At 46.4% G+C, this 26,643-nt stretch overlaps 1 protein-coding gene across 3 annotated transcripts in view; it reads right to left on the bottom strand.

The window, feature by feature from the left end:
* Nucleotides 1-26,643, bottom strand: part of LOC115481637 (myosin light chain kinase, smooth muscle-like) — a 121,353-nt gene that overhangs the window by 30,473 nt on the left and 64,237 nt on the right. Inside the window, exons 1-6 of one of the 3 annotated variants that reach the window (XM_030220942.1) lie at nucleotides 21,644-21,764; nucleotides 21,305-21,411; nucleotides 21,062-21,193; nucleotides 12,850-13,014; nucleotides 633-668; nucleotides 110-237 (exon numbers count right to left, since the gene is read on the bottom strand). In XM_030220942.1, coding sequence (XP_030076802.1) covers nucleotides 110-237; nucleotides 633-668; nucleotides 12,850-13,014; nucleotides 21,062-21,158 — 426 coding nt within the window. In that variant the 5' untranslated portion in view covers nucleotides 21,159-21,193; nucleotides 21,305-21,411; nucleotides 21,644-21,764. Of the gene's footprint in view, nucleotides 1-109; nucleotides 238-632; nucleotides 669-12,849; nucleotides 13,015-21,061; nucleotides 21,194-21,304; nucleotides 21,412-21,643; nucleotides 21,765-26,643 lie in introns of those variants that run through there. The other 2 variants (XM_030220941.1, XM_030220940.1) reach the window with 2 other exon arrangements.

Raw genomic sequence — 26,643 nt, 5'->3', positions numbered from 1 at the left:
TTTTCCAGAGTACCTAAATGTAACTCACCTTGAGCTACTACTGAAAAAGGTGTGAGCAAAATCTAAATAAATAGACAGATGGTGGTGTTTCTACTCTCACCCCTCTCACCTGTTTCTTCTGTTTCACCCAGGAGGCAGCAATGGGTGGGGACCCCAAAATCCCACAGTACAGCTCCGCTTGTTTCCCCACTTTCACCTCCACACAGGTGACTGGGTCCAGCAACTTCAGACTGTCCACTGGAAAGAATCACAGACACTGTGCTGAGGTAAACATACCAGGGATACTAAGGACTACAGAGAATGAGACGACAGAAGGACAAACAAAGCAGGAGCCATCCCACTGCTGACCAGTATTACAATATTTATTCACTAATCGCTTTTCAAAAACAAATTCACTCAAGGCAGTGTGCAAAGGGTATAGATTGACAAACCATGTACACTGTGTTAACAGCATTATGGTAAAATGACAATGTCAAAATAATATACAAGAAGAAATACCAATTGGGATGTATTTATAATATACAATACGTCAGTAACATACACATTAAAACAGCACAGTAAAACATTCATGTAACAAAAGTAATCCCTCCCCCTCTTATTCTCTATCAAAAGCCCTCAAGATGAAAGTCTACCTGATTTCAAAGGCTTTCTCTTAGGAGTAACAGAATCTGTGAAGAGATTGCAAAATTAGAACAAATTATATTAGAAATACACATGCACACCCACACATTCAGTGATCAAATTTATTTGACGTAAAAGTAGCTTGCCTGCAGACATTCCCAGATGAACTAAATGCCCTAATATATTTGTGGTAAAAAGTTAAGCATATATACATTTAATAGCCTAGTTCTGCTGTCAAATAAATAAAAATACAGTTATCAGATGTCTCAGATCTACATACAACAGATTTTTTTTTTTTCAGAAAGAAGACTGGGAGACCTCCAAGCCCTGCCGACCAAATGCTCTGTTCTCATCCCTTTGTTCGAATTAAAGTCAAATCCCCAGAGGAGCTGCCAGCATCACACCCAGAGCACCTGGGGAGACTTCCATTTCTAGATGTACGCTGTATAATCTATTTTCCTGGAGACCACAGAACAGTCTAGAGCCTTCTTCCACCTATGTTCTACTATAGACTGCCCCCACCCTTAATGGGAAAAAAATAATTTTGCACAATACAAGACACTGGCTGAGTACAACAATAAAATTCACCAGGAGAAAAGCTACTTTTAAAACACCACATCCCCTTAAACAAAAGAAGGAAAAAAGATAAGTCCACTACCTGAGATTTCAAGAAATCCTGCATTAGTCTAAAAAGGACTTTCGATACAGCTCTTGCTGCACCCATGGACTTTGCTCCTTCAGTGAGCAGCAAGGCATTGGCAGGAAGCAGCATCTCAGACTTATAAAATGCTGTTCCTCTTGGCCTCCCCCTTCCCTCACCTATAGGTAGGGGAACTGGAGGTGTCTAATCCCCCCCTCTCCTCCCATTGTGAGCCATCCTGCTATTTTCTGATCCCAGAATATGAAAGCCTTGCATCATTTCCCCAGCAGCAGGGAAACCTGAAAACAAGTTAGATTTACAATCTCCAGATCTGACAAGCATCCTTTATCCACTAGTTTTGATATGGGGTTTTTTCGGGAATGCCATGTGCAGTTTCAACTGCACAACTGGCCCATTTCCCTAACTGTGCTACAGCTGTGGCCAGATCTAAGATTTTTGGTACCCACAGACAAGACCAAACATCAGATCCCAGAAAGAAAGGGGTGGGTGCATCAGAGAGAGAGAGAGCCCAAAGATTGGAGAACCAGAGGAAGGTCATAGTGCCATCTCTCAGAGGCAGTACACGTCATGCACATGCTCGAAAATAAGCAGAAGCAAGTTCCTCTTTGTTATCTTCAAAATCTGGCCCCTTAGGCAGTTGCCTACATTGCCTATGTCTAAACTTAGGCTTGGCAACAGCTCTACAACAGCATGGACCTTACTAGTCTGCAGGGTTAACGTTAGAGAGGGATGGGGTGGGGGTACAAACAGAGTAACTGCCCTGGGCCCACAGGCTACGGGGGGGGGGGGGGGGGGGTCCCAAGCCTGCTCAAAAATTAGAACGGTAAAGCCAGCTTTTGGACCCCCATCACAAAATTTCTGCCCTGGGCTCTAGTATAACACCGGCCTGGAAATATCTACACACACACACACACAGAGTCACCCAAGCATTCACAGCACGGAGGGAGAAACAGGGTAAATGGGGGGGGGGGGGGGGGGGGGGAAAGAGAGTAAAAAGGAAAGAGGAAAAACTGTTCTTGACCTTTCAAAAGACTGTGAGCTATTTGGGGCTTTTTTTGAGGGGGTACCGAGTACCAGCACCTTTTCCATTGTCTGCTAAAATTCACCCATGGTCCCCAAGTTTTAATGAGAGCGCTCAAGCTCTACACACCAATTCTGCCTTGTCATAGATTCTGTGACTGGTTGCAGGGGGCCTGGCTATTGTGCACCTTTTTCACTAGAAAATATGCACTGGCTCTCATAGAAATGAGCAACTCACGCACAAGCAAGACTAGAGTGGTGAAGCATGCCAATGCACACTACCCCACAGCAACCACAAGAGGGCACCTCTCCCAGCTACTGACTACACATAATTCCTATGTACAGTATATGCAGAGTACATGAATGCTGATTGCCTGTACGTAACATACAGAGTATATGGCACAGTGACAAGCCAGACTCCTCAAACACATTCTCTTCCAGCTGTGTGTTGTTCTGACTGAATGAGCTCACCAGCTGTGCAGCGGAAGACACTTCTTTTTAGAAATCTTTTGGGCTGGCCCAAAATCCTAGTGGCAAGTCTTTCCCATTGCCAATAAGCACTGCTGCACGAGTTCCTGCATCTTGGACTGGGGGCGCTGCTGATGGTGCGTTTCCTGACACTCCCCTCTTAAGGTTTGCTCACAAACACCAGATGTTTATTTCTTAAACTTTTAAGACCCAGCAAGTTCCTTCTGCTCCTCTGCATCTCTAATGCCAGCCTTGCAAATCAGGGGCCCTTAGTTTAACCACTATGTGACGCCCTTTAGCAGTGACTAACTCCTTCTACTTCCACTCTCCCCCCCCCCCCAAACTCTAAAGGGGGCTCTGATGCTGCTTTCGTAGCACTCCCTTTCTCAGCTGACCCAAAGAACAGACCTGACTCAGCAGAGACTGGCCCAGTGACCTGGACTCAGTTGGTAACCCTACAGGTGTCTCTTTAACGGACCTAGTTATTCACAGCTAGGTTTGCCCCTGACTCCATGTCATATTTATTTATAGCATTTGTATCCCACATTTTCCCACCAATTTGCAGGCTCAATGTGGCTTACATTTGCCGTAATGGTGATTGCCATTTCCGGTTAACAGAATTACAAATGGTATTGCATTAAGGTGCATACATACATGGTAAAGAATAATAAATTATGGTATTGCATATAGGTTCCTGAGTGGTAGATTGGATTGTAACATATGTTAGGTCATCAATTATAGAAAGATCGTTTTCAACATAAGGATTAAAGTGGTATTGCATAAGCTGCATACATACATGGTAAAGTAGAATACGTTATGGAAACAAACTAATCCAGACCTGGCTTTAACTTATGGCACAGATAGATTTGTAGTTTTGACTTTTTGCAGGAAATTCAAAGGGACACTGAGAACCACAAATCCATCCATGCTGTATAGCAAAACCAGGACTGCATTAACCCATTCTATAGTTTCAAGTTTATTTAGAACTTGCTATACTGCAAATCGGGAAACCACCTAAGCAGTGCACAATACTAAAAAAGGGGAGCAAGAGGTACAGAAATAGGGAAGAGATAGAAAGAACCACAAAGGAAAGAGACAGGGAAATAGCAAGGAACCATTGCATATCTAGGCAAAGGTATCAGCCAAAAGATGTCTTAAAGGTTTGTAAAGTGGAGGAGGAGCCTAGTGGTTAGTGCAGTGGGCTTTGATCCTGGGGAACTGAGTTCGATTCCCACTGCAGCTCCTTGTGACTCTGGGCAAGTCACTTAACCCTCCGTTGCCCCTGGTACAAAATAAGTACCTGAATATATGTAAACCACTTTGAATGTAGTTGCAAAATACCACAGAAAGGCAGTGTATCAAGTCCCATTTCCCTTACCCTAAAGAGTACAGGGTTGTCACCTGACTTTATGTCCTATCTTGGGACAATTTACCTTCTATACTCGCCCACCTCACTCTCCTCTATACCCTCACATTTCTTTACCCTCACTTAATCTTAATACATCACTAATGATATCTAATAACCTGTAATGTTAGTGTCATAACAAGACTATATAAGCCACATTGAGCCTGCAAATAGGTGGGAAAATGTGGAATACAAATGCAATAAATAAATAAAATAAATAGGCAAACTATTTCTTCCTGCATCCAGATTCACTGCCACAATCCCCATCTCCATTAAGGCAAACTGTTACCTCTGTCTCATGTGGGAAAACCTGGAGCAGTACAGGAAGGTCTCAGCCCACAGTCGCTCTTAAGCTCTCTGCTGATCAGCTCCACCTGGGACTGTTGCCAGGATACTTGAAGTAGCTACGGTTTAATTATGTTCCCTCCCGGTCCCCTCCCCACATAGAGGCTCTAGTGGTCCAGCTTCCCTTCTTTTGATATTAACAGGCTTTCTATTGCTCACAGCAGCCAAATACCTAGGACAGTACAAAGACAAAGCTGCCAGGGTACCCAGTTCCAGGAAGCAGCCTTTTTGGCAAGTCCAGGTTAAACCTCCAAAGTAGAGTGGGATTTGTAGTCTCTGTTTCTACCAATTGAAATCAGCGCTGCAGGACCCATAATGCATCAGGATGGGTTTATCAGAAATCCAGGACTAGTCTAAGAAGGAGCCTTTGTGGCAAGTCAAGGTTAAACCTCCAAAGCAGTGTGGGATTTGTAGTCTCTTTTTCTACCAATTGAAATCAGCGCTGCAAGATCCATAATGCATCAGGATGGGTTTATCAGAAATCCAGGACTAGTCTAAGAAGGAGCCTTTTTGGCAAGTCCAGGTTAAACTCCCAAAGCAGTGTGGGATTTGTAGTCTCTGTTTCTACCAACTGAAATTAGTGCTGCAGGACCCATAATGCACCAGGATGGGTTTATCAGAAATCCAGGACTAGTCTAAAATCTCCCTCCTAGAACCAGATAATTTGGGAGCTCTGAAGACACATACAGGAGAATACTATAAATTTGGGTACATGTCAGTTTACGTGTGCAATGAGTAACGAGCCTATTAATGCCAATAACTGCGCTTTTGGCAACAATTTGGATTACTTGCGCATCTTACTAAGTGCTATTCTATAAAGATGTACACATAAATCCTTTAGCACGCAACTGAAAAGGGGACGTAGCTGTGGAAGGACATGGGCAGGTTGGGGCCGCTCACTACAGATGCTTGCACTGTTATAGAATTTGGGGGATCCACGCACCGCACGGGGATTTATGGCCAGGTTCAGCTGCTGTAAGTCCTCACACCTAAAAGTTGGGTGCAGATCCTGCACTCCGTGGCTATGCTATAAACAGCGTCCAACTCAAAGCAACATTTATAAAATAACTCTCAGCGCACATTTTATTTGGCGGCCAAATTTAAGCGCCATTTACTGAACTTAGTCCATAATGGGCAGTCCCTGCCTCCTGGAACGTACAATGTAGTCAAGACAGATAGCAGAGTGGGACAGAGAAATGAACATAAGAACAGCCATACTGGGTCAGACCAATGGTCCATCGAGCCCAGTATCCTGCTTCCAACAGTGGCCAATCCAGTCCACAAGTACCTGGCAGAAACCCAAATAGTAGCAACATTCTATGTAGAACCCCAAAGAGTAGCAAGATTCTAGAATTCTAAAGAATAACAAGATTCCATGCAGAATTTCAAAGTGTAGCAGCATTCCATGTAGAACCCCAAAGAGTAGCAAGATTCCATTCAGAATCCCAAGTACATAAGTGTTGCCATACTGGGTCAGACCAATGGTCCATCGAGTCCAGTATCCTGCTTCCAACAGTGGCCAATCCAGTCCACAAGTACCTGGTAGAAACCCAAATAGTAACAATATTCCATGTTACTAATCCCAGGGCAAGCAGTGGCTTTCTCCATGTCTGTCTCAATAGCAGACTATGGACTTTTCCTCCAGGAACTTGTCCAAATCTTTTTAAAACACAGATAAGCTAACAGCTGTTACCACATCCTCCGGCAAAGAATTCTAGAGCTTAACTATTATTTGAGTGAAAAAATATTTCCTCCTATTTGTTTTAAAAGTATTTTCATGTAATTTCATTGAGTGTCTTTCTACTTTTTAAAAGAGTAAAAAAAAAAAATCGATTCACTTCTACTCGTTCTACACCACTCAGGATTTTGTAGACCTCAAGCATATCTCCCCTCAGCTGTCTCTTTTCCAAGCTGAAGAGCCCTAACCTCTTTAGCCTTTCCTCATATGGGAGCAGTTCCATCCCCTTTATCATTCTGGTCGCCCTTCTCTGTACCTTTTCTAATTCCGCTATATCTTTTTTTATTTGTTACATTTGTATCCCACATTTTCCCACCTATTTGCAGGCTCAATGTGGCTTACATAGTACCGGAGATGCGTTCGCCAACTCCGGTATGAACAAATACAAAGTGATATAGTGAGAGGATAAGGTTCATGTGGAACAGACACATCGGGGAATCGTACAGCGGCAGAGTTATGTTATGAATATGAAGAAAAACTTACCATGGAGAAAAAAACTCATAGCTAACTCCTTTTTCAGGTGAAACAGAAAGCCTGTAAGGAAGTCCGTGGGACCATTAGATCATGAAGGAGCAAAAGGGGCACTCATGGGCCAATGATAAGAAGCCCCGCACTGTTCCAAACAGTGCCGCAACAACGTGGGGCTATAACACCCCTATGATCAAAGCTAATAGATACAGCGACCAGAATTGCACACAATACTCAAGGTGAGGTCGCACCATGGAGAGATACAGAAGCATTATAATGGGCTTATTTTGCATCCCTTTGCTAATAATTCCTAGCATCCTGTTTGCTTTTTTGGCCACCGCTGCACACTGGGTGGTTACAAGTGGGGATTAAACCGAAGATGATCAGATATGATGGATTATAAATATTTAAAGGAGGAGCTGAGTTCTGAATGTTGGTACTCATCAGCCTGTTTTAATTAGTGCAAACAGACTGAGACATGAGAGCTGCCAAATTACCCAGTTCCTGGAGGGAAATTTTAGGCTGGTTTTTGATTTCTGATGCATTATGAGGCCTGCAGCACTGACTTCAGGAGGTAGAATCAGGGCCCACATATCCCACACTGTTGGGATGTAAATTCAAAACCTGGACTGGCAAAAAGTCTCCTTCCTGGAACTGAGTAATTTGGCAGCTCTGAAATATATTAACATAGAGGGGCATAATCGAACTGGGCGCCCAAGTTTTCATGAGGGCGTCCTTGCAGGACGGCCCCGTAAAGGGGCGGGGCAACCCGTATTATCGAAACAAGATGTGCGTCCATCTTTCGTTTCGATAATACAGTCAGGGACGCCCAAATCATGAAATTTAGGTCGACCTTAGAGACGGTCATTTTTAGGTTGTTTTTGAGATGGTCGTCCCCGGTTTTCAGCGATAATGGAAACCGAGGACGCCCATCTCAAAAACGACCAAATCCGAGCCATTTTGTTGTGGGAGGAGCCAGCATTCGTAGTGCACTGGTCCCCCTGACATGCCAGGACACCAACCAAGTACCCTAGGGGGCACTGCAGTGGACTTCAGAAAAAGGTCCCAGGTGCATAGCTCCCTTACCTTGGGTGCTGAGCCCCCCAAAACCCACAACTGTATACCACTATCAAAGCCCTTAGGGATGAAGGGGTACAGTGGGTTTCTGGTGAGTTTTGGAGGGCTCACATTTACCACTACAAGTGTAACAGGTGGGGGGGGGATGGGCCTGGGCCCGCCTGCCTGAAGTATACTGCACCCACTACAACTGCTCCAGGTACCTGCATGCTGCTGCGATGGACCTGAGTATGGCATTTGAGGCTGGCAAAAAAGTATTTTTAAAGATTTTTTTTTTAGGGTGGGAGGGGGTTAGTGACCACTAGGGGAGTAAGGGAGGTCATTCCCGATTCCCTCCGATGGTCATCTGGTCAGTTTGGGCACCATTTTGATGCTTGGTTGTAAAAAAAAAAATGGACCAAGTAAAGTCGGCCAAGTGTTCGTCAGGGACGCCCTTCTTTTTTCCATTATCGGCCGAGAATGCCCATCTCCTAAGCACGCTCCAGTCCCGTCTTCGCTACACTTCCGACACGCCCCCATGAACTTTGGTTGTCCCCGCGATGGAAAGCAGTTGAGGGCGCTCAAAATCGGCTTTCGATTATGCCGATTTGGGCGACTTTGCGAGAAGGACGCCCATCTCCCGATTTGTGTCGGAAGATGGGCGCCCTTCTCTTTCGAAAATTCACCTGATGGCTAATGATGACAGATAAAAATCTATATGGTCCATCCAGTTTGCCCACCAAGACAGCCGGAGTTGTACCTGCTGCTCTGTGCATGTTACCCTCCTCTTTAGTGGCACATCCAATTTTGGGTGGGCCTACTGCCAAAATGGGTTAGCACACTATCCTCTCGGCATCCCACTTCCTCCCCATCCCAGCAACCTGTACCGCAGACCAGGTAATAGCAATGCATTTCTGTAAACCAGGGGCATAGCCAGACCTCACGTTGGGAGGGAGCCAGAGCCTGAGGTGGGGCAGCAAATACCTTGGCTGGCGGGGGTCCCCAGCCCCTGCCAGCTGAAGCATTGTCCAGCACTGGTCTGCGGCGCTGCCACGTTGCCTGCCCTGCTCCTCAAATCCTGCACGCTCCTTTTAGTGAAATTGAGCATGCAAAACCAGAGGCCCACAGGAAATTTGGCCCCACGTAGCTACATCACTGCTGTAAACCATGTAAAATCTATGAGCGATGCTTCTAAAATGTATGAGCAATCGCTCATGTGCTCTGCTTAGAGGGAACATTGCCCCAGGCCAACTTAAAATACTAAATACCTGAGCTGGCGGGAATCCCAAAAACCCTGCTAGCTGAAGAGCTCCTTGAAGGGGTTCTGAACTTTCTCTCCCACATCTCGGCAGCCGGTGAAAACTTTAGAGGCCTGTCCGATGCCAGCAACTAACTGCATGAAAACTGAACGTGTGCGGAGTGCTGGCGTCAGGCAACTAAGGGGCCCTTTTACTAAGCTGCATAAGTAAGTGTCTATGCACGCCCAACGTGAGCCTAAATGGAGTTACCACCCAGCTACTGTGTGGTTCTTGCGGTAATTTTATTTTTGGCTCACGTCCGATACGCGTGTCCGAAAAATAATTTTTATTTTCGGACGCACACCAAGTGGCATTTGATGCGCGTAGGTCATTACTGCCCGGTTACCGCCTGACACTTTACCGCTAGGTCAATGGCTGGCAGTAAGGTCTCAGACCCAAAATGGACGCATGGCAATTTTCATTTTGCCGCACGTCCATTTTTGGCAAAAAAATTTTAAAAAGGCATTTTTTACAGGTGTGCTGAAAAATGATTCTGCGCACGCCCAAAACACGCGCCTACGCTACCGCAGGCCATTTTTCAGCGTGCCTTTGTAAAAAGGCCCCTAAAGCTGCTGCTTACTGCTTTGGGGGAGAAAGTTCAGGACACCTACGAGGAGATCTTCAGCTGCTGGGACTTCAGATCCCCGCCAGCTGCAGGAAGGGTGCATGGCTGCTGGATGGGCCTGGCCCACCCATGACTATGCCGGTGCCCTTCTATACCCGGTTTAAAGTGTGGAAGTCATTTAATTTTGCTTTGATTCCATGCTGTTTTTATATAGGGCAAGAACCAATCACATTTCATATTGACTTGAACCAAAAAGGACCATCAGAGGCGGCCAATCTAAAACATGCTGGTAATTGTTCGCCTACAATCGTCATCGGTCCTTAATTTATAGTTATATAATATGTCATCAAATATCACACCTGTGCATAAAAATTCTTAGTGAATACATTTTAGTAAATCATTTTAAAGAAAATCTTTTTCCACTCAGCTTTTACAACCGGACCCACTGCCAACATGGCCAGTGCATTGAAAACTTCTTCAGGGAAGGGGTCCGTTCTCATCTATGTTTATCACACGTTTTTTTAATTCCATCGCTATTGTTGTCCCTACCGCTTCCACCAGGAGGGAGTATTCCAGGCTTACACCGTCCTCTCTACGAAAACTTATTTCCTAATGTTACTCCAAAGTCTATTGCCCTCAACCTCAATTCTTGACCTCTAGTTCTACCACTTCCCTGCCTCTGAAGAAGATTTGTTTAGGGCATACTTAATGCAATACCACTTTGTATTTCTCAATCCGGAAATGGCGATTGCCATCACGGCATAATGTAAGCCACATTGAGCCTGCAAATAGGTGGGAAAATGTGGGATACAAATGCAACAAATAAGTAAATATTTAGGGCCCCTTTTATTAAGCCGTGTAGGCGCCTACCCGCGCCAAATGCGCAACAAATTGGAGTTACTGCCCAGTTACGGTGTGGCCCTTGTGGTGATTTCAATTGTGGCATGCGTCCGCTACGCACGTCTGAAACTATTTTTTATTTTCTGGTGCGCGTAACGGACGCACGCCAAGTGGCATTTGGCACTAGTAGGTCATTACCACCCAGATTCTTTACCGCTAGGCAAGGATGTAGCTACATGGGCCACAGGGGCCTGGGCCCCCGTAGATTTGGCCCTGGATCCCCCTGCCGACGACTCTCTCGACCCCCCTCCCCCCGCCGCCGTCTGCTACCTTAGTTCACAAAATTATTCACGGTGAAGCCCCTGCATACATGTCTGACTTAATAGACCTGCCACCCAGAAACGCTAAAAGATCATCCCGAACTTTCCTCAATCTCCACTTCCCTAAGTGCAAAGGCATAAAATACAAAGTACTGCATGCTTCAACCTTCTTTTATATGAGCATGCAATTCTGGAATACACTACCATGCAACCTGAAAATGATCTACGAATTAACCGACTTCCGTAAACAATTGAAGACTTATCTCTTTGAGAAAATTTATTGCAAAGATCAAAACACATGAAGTCCATACACACTAATAAAAATGCATCAATACACTCTCTTCCGAATTCTCTTACCCCTTATTTTCACCACACTTAAAACTCCACCCATAGATAAAAATGTTATACCCTATGCTCTCTTGCTTTTGTTCTATCGCCCTACCTTCTCCCCATTGTAACATTCCATTGTTTCCATGCCTAAACGATGTCTTGACTTAACTTCCCATAACTCCTCACGATGTAACCCATAATCGTACTGTAACAAATTGTATTTCCATCATTCACAATGTATTGTAAGCCACACTGAGCCCGCAAATAGGTGGGAAAATGTGGGATACAAATGCAATAAAATAAATAAATAAATAAATACCTTTGCTGGCGGGGTCCCCAACCCCCGCCAGCCGAGGTCCTCTTCTTCCGGCGCAAGGCTTCATTCTGTTTCTGTGAGTCTGACGTCCTGCCTTGCGCCGGAAGAAGAGGACCTCAGCTGGTGGGGGTTGGGGGTCCCCCGCCAGCAAAGGTAGGTGACGGCGGCGGTGGGGGAGGGTTGGCGCGGGAGGGGGGGTCGAGAGGGTCGTCGGCAGTGGGGGGGGGGGTCAAAGTTGGTGGTGGTGGCAGGTCAAAAATGGTGGGGGGGGGGCTAAAATGTGCCCCCTCACCTCGGTTCTGGACCCCCCCTGCCAAAGTCTGGCTATGCCCCTGCCTCTAGGTCTATGGCTGGCAGTAAGGTCTCAGACCCAAAATGGACTTGCGGCAATTTTTGGCAAAACGAAAAGAGGCCTTTTTTACAGGTGTGCTAAAAAATGGATTGGCGCACGCCCAAAACCCGTGCCTACACTACCGCAAGCCACTTTTCAGCGCGCCTTTGTAAAAGGACCCCTAATATTTTAAGTATTTAATGTCTGTATCATATCTCCCCTGTCCCTCTTTTCATCTTCAAGTCTCTTCTCATGTGTCAATTGGTGTAAACCCTATACCATTTTTGTCGCCTTCCTCTGAAGCGCTTCATGTGTTTTTATGTCCTTAGCGAGATATGTACAGGGACACTAACATCTTCTCTCACCCTTTCTATATGCAGCCTAGCATTATTAGTGTAGTCTGAATAAATCGAGAAAAGCAATCCCAGGCCCACACTGACCAAATCTTTTGCATGAACAGAAAGGTTTAAGGTTGAAGTGGTAAAAGCAGCTTTGAAGAGATTAGTATTAAGGCTGGATTTTAGGCCTGCTGCGCTTTGCAAGTGCAACCAGACTAATGGTAGATAGCAGGTGGGCAGGCAGGCTCCGACTGAGCCCAGCAGCAATACAGCAAAGTCCAGAGGCATTGCAGCTAGCTATCAGTTCAGTCCTTGAGGGCTACAAGCAGACCAGATTTTCAGGGTATCCCTAATGAATATACATGAGAGAGATCTGCATAGAATGGATGCAGTGGGCAAGCAAATCTTTCTCATGCATATTCATTAGGGATATCATTAAAACTGACTTGTTTGCAGCTCTCAAGGACTGAACTTGGACAAGCCTGATTTATCATCTCCCTTAAAAATAAAAATGACGACTCTATGCACACAGGGGAAGTACAAGCAAGACTTGATTAGTGTATCCTGAAAAACTGGAGCCAGCTGGCTGCCCTCAACAGGATGCAAGAACGAAAAACAACATGTACCAACTTGGCCTATGCTTAACCAGCCTTGTAAGATTGACTGGTTCCGAGTGGCATTTCCCAGCCAGCATCATCAGGCAGATGATAATTACAAGCAAGACTTTACCAGACGCAGGACTAGCAGGGGTGGAACCGCAATTGGAGGTCTCAGTTTCAGAGGTGCTTCTGTCTCTGCCATCCTGGGGGTGATGCTTACAGGATGCCGGCAGCACATTCAGTGCAGTTACAGCTGCGCCATTAGAGGCCTGGCTTCTGCACTTCGTTTCTACACCTGTCACCATGAAAGTGAAAGAAAGCAAAAACAAATTTAAGACAAAGTGGAGGGACGCGAATAGAAGAATTCTCGGGGCCCAACCCTTGGGTATCTGACACCACAGGTGAACCTTCAACCATGGTTTCCCCCAGAGGTGACTATAGGAGCTTAGGCCCCTCCCCCAAACCATCATCTCCCTTTCCCTCCCTACCCTACACCCTCATATTCAGTATCTCCCCTCCCCTCTTCTGTGTCCAGCATCTCGTTTTCCTTTCCCTACTCTCCTCTGTCTAGTATCTCGCCTTCTCTCTCCCAACCAGGTGTAAATGCTGGTGCCCAAGTTAGGCTCGCTTAGGCCAAATTCCATGCACAACATTTTGGAATGTCCCCAAGACGCCCCCAGCCATGCTCCCTTTTCAGATACGTGCTAGAAAAGCTGGGCGCTGACCCTTATTTTATTTTTATTTATTTATTTGTTACATTTGTATTCCACCTATTTGCAGGCTTAATGTGGCTTACATAGTACCGTAAAGGCGTTCGCCAATTTCGGTATGAACAAATACAGTAACGTTGTGGTAGAATAAGATTCGTGTGTACAGACACATTAGGGAATCGTAGACAGGAAGAGTTATTATATGTCCATTATGAGCTTTGGTTTTGTTGTGTTGCAGGGTACAGGCATTTAAGTTGGGTCGGTAGGGTATATCTTTTTGAACAGGTTAGTTTTTTATGATTTCCGGAAGTTTAGGTGATCCTAAATTGTTTTTACACTTTTGGTAATGCGTTCCATAGTTGTATGCTTATGTAGGAAAAGCTGGATGCATAGGTTGATTTGTATTTGAGTTCTTTGCAGCTTGGGTAGTGGAGATTTAGGTATGTTCATGTTAATCCTGTTGTGTTTCTGGATGGTAGGTCTATGAGGTCTGTCATGTATCCCAGGGCTTCGCCATAGATAATTTTATGAACCAGGGTGCAGATTTAGAAAGCAATACGTTCTTTGATTGGGAGCCAGTGCAGTTTTTCTCGGAGGGGTTTGGTGCTTTTGAATCGCGTTTTTCCAAACATAAGCCTGGCTGCCATGTTTTCAGCGGTCTGAAGTTTCTTTATAATTTGTTCTTTGCATCCCGCATAAATTCCGTTGCAGTAGTCTACATGGCTTAGTACCATTGATTGTATCAAGTTGCGAAATGTTTCCCTCGGGAAGAATGGTTGCAGAATAGAGAGCAGCTAGATGTGTGTGCAACTTGTAATCAAAGCCAATTAGCTTCAATAATTGGTTATTGGCGCCCAATGATTGCTAGTTAAGGACTCGTTAATCAATTAAGTTGCACACGCATCTTGGGCAAGTGCCCCAAATTTAGTGCGCAACTTTGGATGTGAAGGGCCAGATTCTATATAAGGCGCCTGAAAAATCCGCATGGACAAATTTCTACCTAAGCGTATTCTATCAGCAGTGCCTAGATTTAGGCACGGTGTATAGAATACGCTTAGCTGATATTCCAGCACCTAGAACCATGTGCATCCATTTACACCAAGGAAAAGGTGGAGTAAATACTGGCGTGTAGATTTAGGCGCAGAAGGATATATTCTACAACAGTGTACAGAAATTTTGGAACACCCACAAAACGCCAATTTCCCCACCCATAACCACGCCAGTTTTTGGTTGCACATATTAGAATTTAGACGCTCTGCGTTACAAAATATGCTTCGTGAGTTGTGCATGTAAATTCTAATTATTGTCAATTAGTGCTCATTATTGCTCGTTAAATGCTGTTATCAAAGCTGATTAGCTTATTAAGCCAATTAAGTTATGCACGTTGTGATAGAATATGCTTGGATTTCGAGTTGCCTTCAAGATTTGCACCGTGATTCACAGGATAATTTATGGAGAAGTTCCAGAATGTGCGCTTGAATTGGTTGACTTACCACCCAGAAATAGATCCAGTCTCTCACGATCCTATTTAAACTGACACTACCCAGATTGTAGTGGCCTTAAGTACAAATCTACCTACACCTCCAACTTCACCTTCATAGGCACACAACTGTGGAATGCTTTACCCAAATCAGTAAAATCTACTCAGAACTACCTACATTTCAGAAAATTATTGAAGTCCGTCCTGTTCAAGAAGGCTTATTCTCCAGGTTTTTATTTTATTTTTTTGTTACATTTGTACCCCACGCTTTCCCACTCATGGCAGGCTCTATGTGGCAGGCAATGGAGGGTTAAGTGACTTGCCCAGAGTCACAAGGAGCTGCCTGTGCCGGGAATCAAACTCAGTTCCTCAGTTCCCCAGGACCAAAGTCCACCACCCTAACCACTAGGCCACTCCTCCACTGTTGCTACTATTTGAGATTCTACATGGAATGTTGCTATTCCACTAGCAACACCGGCCCTTGCAGATCATCAATGTGGCCGCGCAGGCTTCTACATGGAATGTTGCTAGTGGAATAGCAACATTCCATGTAGAATGTCCAATAGTAGCAACATTCCATGTAGAATCTCCAATAGTATCTATTTTATTTTTGTTACATTTGTACCCTGCGCTTTCCCACTCATGGCAGGCTCAATGCGGCTTACATGGGGCAATGGAGGGTTAAGTGACTTGCCCAGACTCACAAGGAGCTGCCTATGCCTGAAGTGGGTATCAAACTCAGTTCCTCAGTTCCCCAGGACCAAAGTCCACCACCCTAACCACTAGGCCACTCCTCCACTGTGCTACTATTGGTGATTCTACATGGAATGATGCTATTCCACTAGCAACATTCCATGTAGAAGTCTGCCCTTGCAGATCACCAATGTGGCCACGCAGGCTTCTGCTTCTGTGAGTCTGACGGACGTCAGACTCACAGAAACAGAAGCCTGCGCAGCCTTCTACATGGAATGTTGCTATTCCACTAGCAACATTCCATGTAGAATCTCCAATAGTAGCAACATTCCATACAGAATCTCCAATAGTAGCAACATTCCATGTAGAATCTCCAATAGTATCTATTTTATTTTTGTTACATTTGTACCCTGCACTTTCCCACTCATGGCAGGCTCAATGCGGCTTACATGGGGCAATGGAGGGTTAAGTGACTTGCCCAGACTCACAAGGAGCTGCCTATGCCTGAAGTGGGTATCAAACTCAGTTCCTCAGTTCCCCAGGACCAAAGTCCACCACCCTAACCACTAGGCCACTCCTCCACTGTGCTACTATTGGTGATTCTACATGGAATGATGCTATTCCACTAGCAACATTCCATGTAGAAGTCTGCCCTTGCAGATCACCAATGTGGCCACGCAGGCTTCTGCTTCTGTGAGTCTGACGGACGTCAGACTCACAGAAACAGAAGCCTGCGCAGCCTTCTACATGGAATGTTGCTATTCCACTAGCAACATTCCATGTAGAATCTCCAATAGTAGCAACATTCCATACAGAATCTCCAATAGTAGCAACATTCCATGTAGAATCTCCAATAGTATCTATTTTATTTTTGTTACATTTGTACCCTGCGCTTTCCCACTCATGGCAGGCTCAATGCGGCTTACATGGGGCAATGGAGGGTTAAGTGACTTGCCCAGACTCACAAGGAGCTGCCTATGCCTGAAGTGGGTATCAAACTCAGTTCCTCAGTTCCCCAGGACCAAAGTCCACCACCCTAACCACTAGGCCACTCCTCCAATCTGATTAACTCCTGGTTTAACAAGATTCATGGACACTAATTATCTTTATTATCATCTACATAAATGATGTCTATATGTTCACTATCTTACTTTTACATTGTTTAATTGTACTTTTCTGTACTGTAGCCTTTCCTACAGTTTTGTGTAAGCCACATTGAGCCTGCAACTAGCGGGAAAATGTGGGGTATAAATGTATTAAATAAATAAACATATAGAATCTGGGGGGATATGTACAATCGAGGGGTAAATGCATTAGCACACCTTAGTACAAAGAACCCTAAGGCAATGGAGGGTTAGGTGACTTGCCCAAGATCACAAGGTGCAGCAATAGAACTTGACTCTGGCTTTGCTGGCTCTTCCTCCACCAGGGGAGGACTGGCAGTGATCTGGGTCCCTGGGCAGTAAAGGTCATTGGGCCCTACGCCCAGCTGCTGCCCGCTGCCCCCCTCTACTGCCACCCCCTACCGCACACTACAGTTCCTCAAACCTACTTTGAAGAGCCCTGGTGGTCTAGTGGCTTCTTCGAGGGCAGGAAAGAACCCCCACTCTTTCCTGCCCACTATCGCTATTTTGCCCGGGAGGCACCACTGTGTTTTCAGAATTGGTGAGACGGTCTCAACAGTCTCGCGAGACTGTCTCAAGGAGTCTTAGCAGCCATTTTTAAAACACAGCGGCGCCCGGCAGAATAGCAGCAGCGGGCAGGAAAGAGTGTTATTCTTTCATACCCCCACAGAGACCACTAGACCACCAGGGCCCGTCAATGTGGGACCGGGTGGCTGTGGTGGCTGTGGCAGCGACAGGGTTGCCCGAATGGTCAGTCCACCTTTGCCCTCCACTATTCATAATCAAAAAATATTAGAATACAGTTATAAAATAGCAAAGATAATTCTTATAACAGAATACATTTCATAATCCAAACAATATTAAATACAATTCATAAGCAATATAGATCTAAAGGTCTTCATTTAATAATGGAACAGGGTCAGTTACTATAGTTTATTATAACTTGCTAGAGCGCTCTAGCTGGCAGAACAATACAGAGCAGAGTACCAACCAGGGGCGTAGCCACGGGTGGGCCTGGGTGGGCCCAGGCCCACCCAGTTTTGGTTCAGGCCCACCCAGCAGTGGAGGCAGCGGAGCGGAGGGAGCAGGCGGAGCTCCGATCCCGCATCTGCCTCCCCAGCCCGCCACTGCCCCGCCCGCCCGCCGTACCTTTAAATATTATAGTTTTGCTGGAGTCGCGGGCAGCCGGCATTGAAGACATCGGCAGGCTTACGCTGGTTCCAGCAGCCTTCCCTCTTCCCTCGTTGCAAGTCGGATGATGGCTCCGCCCTCTTCTGACATATTTCCTGTATCTACGAGGGCGGAGCCATCATCCGACTTGCAACGAGGGAAGAGGGAAGGCTGCTGGAACCGGCGTAAGCCTGCCGATGTCTTCAATGCCGGCTGCCCGCGACTCCAGCAAAACTGTAATATTTAAAGGGGGGGGGGGAGAGGAAGGAAACAGGGCAGACGGGAGAGGAGGGTTGCTGCACATGGTGGAAGAAGGGGAGAGGAGGGTTGCTGGATATGGTGGAAGAAGGGGAGAGGAGGGTTGCTGGATGGAGGGAAGGGGAGAGGAGGGTTGCTGCACATGGTGGAAGAAGGGGAGAGGAGGGTTGCTGGATATGGTGGAAGAAGGGGAGAGGAGGGTTGCTGGATGGAGGGAAGGGGAGAGGAGGGTTGCTGGACATGGTGGAAGAAGGGGAGAGGAGGGTTGCTGGATATGGTGGAAGAAGGGGAGAGGAGGGTTGCTGGATGGAGGGAAGGGGAGAGGAGGGTTGCTGGACATGGTGGAAGAAGGGGAGAGGAGGGTTGCTGGATATGGTGGAAGAAGGGGAGAGAAGGGTTGCTGGATGGAGGGAAGGGGAGAGGAGGGTTGCTGGACATGGTGGAAGAAGAGGAGAGGGCAGGGGAGAGGAGGGTTGCTGGATGGATGGAGGGAAGGGGAGAGGAGGGTTGCTGGACATGGTGGAAGAAGGGGAGAGGAGGGTTGCTGGATATGGTGGAAGAAGGGGAGAGAAGGGTTGCTGGATGGAGGGAAGGGGAGAGGAGAGTTGCTGGACATGGGTGGATGGAGGGGAGGGTAGGGGGGAGAGGAGGGTTGCTGGACATGGAGGGGGAGGGAGGAGTGAGGAAGGAGATGAGATAACAGAAAAGGAAGAGAGTAGAAAAACTGCACATGGATGAAGAAAATAGGCAAAAGCTGGATCCACTGGACAGTCAAGTTTGCGGAGGACCCAGCTTTTACTTACGGATGTAGGACAAGAAATGAAGAAGAAAGGCGGAAAGTAAACAAATAAATGGAAAGGAAGCCCTGGAAACGGAGTTAAGAGGACAGATAGCAGCAGAATCGGATACTGGGCCAGCACAATCAGAAAAACAAAGTCACCAGACAACAAAGGTAGAAAAGATCATTTTATTTTCATTATAGTGTTTGGAATATGTCCACTTTGAGAATTAGGTGTTCAACATTAAAAGTTTATTTACTTATTTATGGCATTTTATCCCACATTAAACATGAATTAAATTGGAACCTGGGATCATTTAAATTTTTTTTCCTGGAGACAGTAATGCATTGCCCCCCCCCCCCCAGGCTCTCTCCCCGGCTATAGCCAGCTCTGCAATTTTGAGGGGAGGTGCACCGGTGGATGGGGGGGTGCAGAGGTGGACCGGGGAGAGAGCCTGTTGTTAAACATTTACCAGCACACCACTGTCTAGTGCCCACCCATCCAACCTGTTGGCCCACCCAAAAATTGACTTCTGGCTACGCCACTGGTACAAACTAAAAATTAAAAGAAAAGTGAAAAGAATTCCAATTTTAAACAGGAAAGTTTAACAGTCACAGTAGGATAGGTAAAAGAGGGAGGAACATAGAAAGGAAGGGGGGTGGCGAAGGCCTCCTACTGAGAAATCCAAAATGGCTGATCAATCTGGTCCCTCAAATGCCTGTTTAAAAAGCCAAGTCTTTAATGAAGACCTAACATTTTTGAAGAAGGATTCAGAGCGGAGAGAGAGAGGGGGAGGTTATTCCTCATGTGAGGGGAAAGAAAGAAAACTGCACTGTGTCTAGTGGATTCGTAGTGAGCTACTTTGGGACTGGGAAGGTGCAGACGATGGTCATTTAAGGAATGAAGAAGTCAAGAGGGAGAGTAAGGGATTGTAAGGCAGGCGGGGTAATTGGAAAGCCCAAGTCAGAAAGCATGGAATGTTGGGATAGCTATTTTATAGATAATACGTTGCTTGACAGGTAACCAGTGGAAATAAACTAGAGAAATAAACCTCAAGAAAACATATTAATATAGTTAATTACTCTAATAAGTCATGCACCGCCCTAAACCAACCTCAAACACATCCAATACAAAAAATCCCTCCACTTTATAATGGTCTTTCTAACCTCATTACGGCCCCTGAAAGAAAAAGTCACTCCCTAAAGTGCTCCCCAAGATGGCTGCCCCTTCGGGAGAGCATGATGTGGCTGTCCTATGCCTCAGACATCCAGCGCTGCACCACTGGTTGAGGGACCACAAGGTGCTTAGCTGTGAGTTTTAGTTTTAGTTAAACATTCAATGTTTTTGAGGGGTGCTGTGGTCTGCTTATTCCATAGGTGCCAGCTCTGTGGGTGCTGTGGGTCAGCAGCGTAGCCAGGAACTTTTTACAGGGGGTGCATCTCCCCCCACTCCTCTGTGTCGCTGCCCCCCCACCACTGCTGCTCTCCCTCCCTCATATCATTGCCACCACATCCCCACCTCCACCTTCACCTTAAAATCCTCTTGACTTAGTGTTCACCCGTGTAGTGGCATCGGCACTTATAGACTGCCTGCGGCCTGCTCCGGGACTTCCTCCCTGAATCATCCTGCCAGGGTGCAACGATTCAGGGACGAAGTCCCGGAGCAAGTCACAGGCAGCCTATGAGTACCATTGCCCGGATGAAGCCAAGAGAATTTTAAGGGGGGGGCTGGGTCTGACAGGGGGTGCATACAACACAAAGCACCTACCCTAAATATACAGCTGCTGTGGGTGCTTGAGCACCCCCAATATTGAGCAAACTCCTTGAGTATCTCCAGGGAGGGCTAATTACAATTGGGTTTAGCACCCCCAATCATTTTGGCTCCTATGGCGTATTCTACTACTAAAATGCATTGGTAGGGTAATTAAAATTTGATTTAATGAAACTGCTGTGTGGATTTTTGAAGGGGAAAGGAGAAGATAGGGAAGGAGGATGGGAGTGGGAAGAGGGTCAAATAGTATGGTATACCTGAGCTAACCTCTTAGGAATGTCTGAAGCTGTCACAGTACCCTTCCTTCCTCTATTTAGAAATGAGAGCGTGAAAAGGGGTATAAGCTGCGGCACTGTACCATTAGCTGGAGTGACGGGAAGTGAATTGCAGTTCTGAGTCAACGTTGTAGATCTTACATCCCTGCCGTTCTGGTACTGAAGTCCAAACTGTGACATCTGGGAGACATGGCCTTTACTGCTGATTTCTAAATCTGTCATTGTACAAAAAGAAGAAGCCAGAATACAAACTACTTATTTCCATGTGACATTGTTTTAGTGCGTCCTTCAAATTTAAAAAAATGACTCCAAAAACATTTAGCTACCCAAAAGCTTTTGTGCGCCTGTGAAAACCGCTCAAATGTCCCACACAAACATCCAGTCTTGCAGGCTGTGAATGAAGGTGTTTATTGATTCCACTCAAGTCCTACAACTAACAGCACAAGGGTATGGAAAACAAATGATCAGAATTCAGGTACATCAACAGCAAAGAGTTCCTGGAACTGAAAACAGAAGTTTTAATTGATTAAAAAATATCATTTCATTGGTTAAACAAGTCTGTCAACTTAACCAGTGCTAAGGTGACTTTAAGAATGTCAAATCTCATTACAACCCAGTGAAAATCAGCTCACAGCCTGCCAAACTGCCAAAGATTTAAGTCTTACCTGTGGACTTCAGGCCTCAGCCCATACTGAAAACAACTGTAAAGGTGGCAAGCCTGAAACAAGACACCTAGGCTGTGCTGCTACTGCCTGCTGTATCACACAGACCCAGAACTAATTACAGCATCTGGCACTGACCTGGAGACTTCTTGCAAACATGTCTCAGAAGTTTAGCGGAGATTGGGTGGCAGAGCCCATGGTGGGGGGCAGGGCTGGTGGTTGGGAGGCGGGGCTAGTGCGGGACAGACTTTTACGGTCTGTGCCCTGAGGATGGCAGATACTAATCAAGGTCAGGTATACACAAAAGGTAGCACATATGAGTTTATCTTGTTGGGCAGACTGCATGGACCATCTTTCCCTGCTTTCATGTCTTATTCCTAGAGGAAGGCACGGCAGACAGTGTCTCTCTGTGATTGCTACCCTGCCTCAGAAACCTTAAAAGTTTATTTATTCTCTCTTACAGGCAGTGTCTCTTGTCTACCCTTCTGTCCTGGCAGTGGTTGTGCTGACTAGCTCAGAGTCCTACATGCCAGCTGGTTATTTATTTGGATTTTGCTCACACCTTTTTCAGTAGTAGCTGAAGGTGAGTTACATTCAAGTACACTGAATATTTCTCTGTCCCAGGAGGGCTGACAATCTAAGTTTGTACCTGAGGCAATGGAGGGTTAAGTGAGTTGCCCAAGATCACAAGGAGCAGCAGTGGGATTTGAACCAGCCACCTCTGTATTGCAAGACTGGTGCTCTAACCACTAGGCCACTCCTCCACTCAGCAACATTCCATGTAGAATCTCCAATAGTAGCAACATTCCATGTTCCACTGCACTAACCACTAGGCTACTCCTCCACTAGCAACAGAAGCCTGCCCTTGCAGATCAGCAACGCGGCTGCGCAGGCTTCTGTTTCTGTGAGTCTGACGTCCTGCACGTACGTGCAGGACGTCAGACTCACAGAAATAGAAGCCTGCGCAGCCGCGTTGCTGATCTGCAAGGGCAGGCTTCTACACGGGATGTTGCTAGTGGAATAGCAACATTCCATGTAGAATCTCAAATAGTAGCAACAGAATCTTAAATAATTTATTTGGATTTTTCTCACACCTTTTTCAGTAGTAGCTCGAGGTGAGTTACATTCAGGTACTCTGAATATTTCTCTGTCCCAGGAGGGCTGACAATCTAAGTTTGTAGCTGAGGCAATGGAGGGTTAAGTGACTTGCCCAAGATCACATGGAGCAGCAGTGGGATTTGAACCAGCCACCTCTGGATTGCAAGACTGGTGCTCTAACCACTAGGCCACTCCTCCTAGACAGAGCTAGACTCCAGAGCCCGAGGGACTTTTAAAAGCATTTTTTTTTTTTTTTTTTTTGCTGTGTGCTTCCTGCTATCCTACATTAAAATACCTTTCTCCTAAAATTTTCTGTTAAACTTTCAGGAGGGAGTCATCATCCTTGATCTGGTAAAGACTGATTACTGTCACTGAGGTGTTGTGGTACGCAGTAGCGTTACCCGCTCTCCCAGGACAACTAAAAGACTGATTCAGGATTTTATTTATCCCAATGCATACCCTGAGGCTTACCACAACTGTAGGTAAACAAATGTAGCCCTGTATGCCCCAAAGAGTGATGAGATCAAATTTACAGATGACACAAAATGACTCAAAGTTGTTAAAACAGCAGAGGATTGTGAGGATTTGCCAAAGAATGTCATGAGACTAGGAGACTGTGAGGGGCATTTTCGATATGACATCTAAATTTTGGACATTTTGCAAAAAACATCCAAAAATCCAGTAGCAAACACGGCCATTTTCAAATCAGAAAAAGTCCACTTTTTGTTTCAAAAATGCCATTTGCTAGATGTTTTTGTGCTCAGTGTGTCTATCTTTTAGGACCATTTTCCAAAAAAAAGTCCAAGGAAAAAAAGCAGAAAAACAAGCCATTGGGATATATGGAGGGGCATAATCGAACAGAAACGCCTATCTCCATGGGCGTTTATCTCCGAGAACGGGTCCGTGAAGGGGCGGAGTGAACCGTATTTTCCAAAAAAAATAGACGCCCATGTTTTATTCGCCAAGGTGTGAGCTGGGCGTTTTTGCTTGTCAGCGATAATGGAAAATGAAATCGCCCAGCTCAAAAACGAATAAATCCAAGGCATTTGTTCGTGGGAGGGGCCAGGATTCATAGTGCACTGGTCCCCCTCACATGCCAGGACACCAACCGGGCACCCTAGGGGGCACTTTTACAAAAACAAAAAAAAAGGTAAAAGAGCTCCCAGGTGCATAGCACCCTTCCCTTGGGTGTTGAGCCCCCCAAATCCCCCTCAAAACCCACTGCCCACAAGTCTACACCATTACTATAGCCCTAAGAGGTGAAGGGGGGCACCTACATGTGGGTACAGTGGGTTTGGGGGGGTTGGACGACTAAGCATTAAGCAGCACAATTGTAACAGGTAGGGGGGGGATGGGCCTGGGTCCACCTGCCTGACGTCCACTGCACCCCCTAACAACTGCTCCAGGGACCTGCATACTGCTGCTTGGGAGGAGGGTATGACATTTGAGGGTGAAAGTAAAAAGTTGTGAAACATCATTTTTTTGTGGTGGGAGGGGGTTAGTGACCACTGGGGGAGTCAGGGGAGGTCATCCCCGACTCCCTCTGGGGGTCATCTGGTCATTTAGGGCACTTTTTGGGGCCTTATTCGTGAAAAAACAGGGTCCAGGAAAAGTGCCCTAAATTCTAGCTACAAACGCATCCATTATCGGCGAAAGGCACCCATCTCTGTTCGGGTGATAACCACGCCCCAGTTCCGCCTTCACCACGCCTCCGACACGCCCCCGTAAACTTTGTCCGCATCCGCGACGGAGTGCAGTTGAAAGCGTCCAAAGTTCGGCTTTCGATTATACCGCTTTATTTGTTTTTGTGAGAAAAACGCCCATCTCCCGATTTAGGTCGGAACTTGGGCGTTTTTCTCGTTCGATTATAAGCTGGATGGGGGCCCAGCATGCTTAGTAGACTGGCCACACAGACATCCCAGCAGAGCACTGGGGTATCTTAGGGGGCACTGCAGTGGATTTCACAGAAAAGCTCCAGGTACACATCTCACCCTTACCCCCTCCTCATGAGTCCTCCAAAACCCACCAAAAAACATCCTGTACCCAACTGTACACCACTACAATAGCACTTATGCCTGCAAGTGTCATCTATATGTAGGTACAGTAGATTTTGGTACGATTTTGAGGGCTCACACATTCCACCACAAGTGTAGCAGTTAGAGTGGGATATAGGCCTGGATCCCCTTCCCTAAAGTCCACTGCACTGACCACTAGGCTACTCCAGAGACCTGCTTGCTGCTCTAATAGGAATGGCTATAACATCTGAAGCTGTCATACAGCCTGGTATGTACTGTCACTGTTACATCTTAGGGGGCTGGGAGGGGGTCAGTGACCACTGGGAGAGTAAGGGAAGATATACCTTAATCCCTCCAGTGGTCATTTAGGGCACCTTTAGGTCACTTACAGGTGAATTTTCGAAAGAGGAGGACGCCCATCTTCCGACACAAATCGGAAGATGGGCGTCCTTCTCTCAGGGTCGCCCAAATCGGCATAATGGAAAGCCGAGTTTGGGCGTCCTCAACTGCTTTCCGTCGCGGGGATGACCAAAATTCACGGGGGCATGTCAGCACCGTACCAAAGACGGGACTGGGGCGTGATTTAGAGATGGGCGTCCTCGGCCAATAATGGAAAAAAGAAGGGCGTCCCTGACGAGCATTTGGCCAAATTTATTTGGTCCATTTTTTTTCACGACCAAGCCTCGAAAAGGTGCCCGAACTGACCAGATTACCACCGGAGGGAATCAAGGATCACCTCCCCTTGCTCCCCCAGTGGTCACCAATCCCCTCCCACCCCAAAAACATTTTTTAAACATTTTTTGCCAGCCTCTATGCCAGCCTCAAATGTCATACCCAGCTCCATCACAGCAGTATGCAGGTCCCTGGAGCAGTTTTTAGTGGGTGCAGTGCACTTCAGGCAGGCGGACCCAGGCCCATCCCCCCTTGTTATACTTGTGGTGGTAAATGTTGAGCCCTCCAAACCCTCTCCAAACCCACTGTACCCACATGTAGGTGCCCCCCTTCACCCCTTAGGGTTATGGTAGTGGTGTACAGTTGTGAGCAGTGGTGTTCCTAGCTCGGCTGCCACCCAGGGTGGATCGCCGCTGCACCCCCCCCCCCAAACACATCACCCTCTCTCCCGGTACATCACCTCCACCCCCCCCCCCAGAACATTGCTCTTACCTCCTGGGGCTGCAGGAAGCAGTCGCGCGGCTGTCTGCTCTACTGGTTCCCTGCCCCGGAACAGGAAGTAATGTCAGAGGGAGCAGGAAACCGGCACCCCCTTGCAGTGTGCACCAGGGACAGACTGACCCCACCACCCCACCCTTGGTACGCCAATGCACCCAAGAAAATGATTTTGGACTTGTTGTGGACAAGAGAAAACAGCAAGGCAGTCGCTCCGCAAACTCCAAGATGGAAAACAACAAAGCCGATCAGTGGAAATCAAAAACACAAACTTTAGTAATAAAATATCATCTAAAAAACAATTTTTTTATCTTTTTTTAGTCAAGGTCACTGGCTGGCACAGTTGTGTGCATTGATAACAAGGAGTATCTAGTATGTGGGTGTCCTTTTTGCTGCCATTTCAACACACATATTTCCAAAGTGTATGATATATAAGGAATTTTTTTAAAGCACACGATGGATTCTATTATTTGCTATATCTTTTTAGTAGTGTGATATAGTCACATCCAGGATAGTTGGGTTAAGGCAGTTTTAGTCTGAAATACAAGTCCCAGAAGGCATTGCAGGTAAGGAGCCAGGGGGTGAGATGAAGAACCCGGACTGGACTCTTAGCTGCAATAGGGGAAGACATGGGTGTAAGCTGGCAGGATGTGTAGATGGGCCACCACTAGGGGGAAAGAGAGTTAGGAAACCCTGTGTGCAGGAGCTCATCATTAGTCTAAT

The sequence above is a fragment of the Microcaecilia unicolor genome, chromosome 12, assembly GCF_901765095.1.
Source record: "Microcaecilia unicolor chromosome 12, aMicUni1.1, whole genome shotgun sequence".
NCBI lineage: Eukaryota > Metazoa > Chordata > Amphibia > Gymnophiona > Siphonopidae > Microcaecilia > Microcaecilia unicolor.
This window is presented reverse-complemented; position numbering and strand designations above follow the sequence as displayed.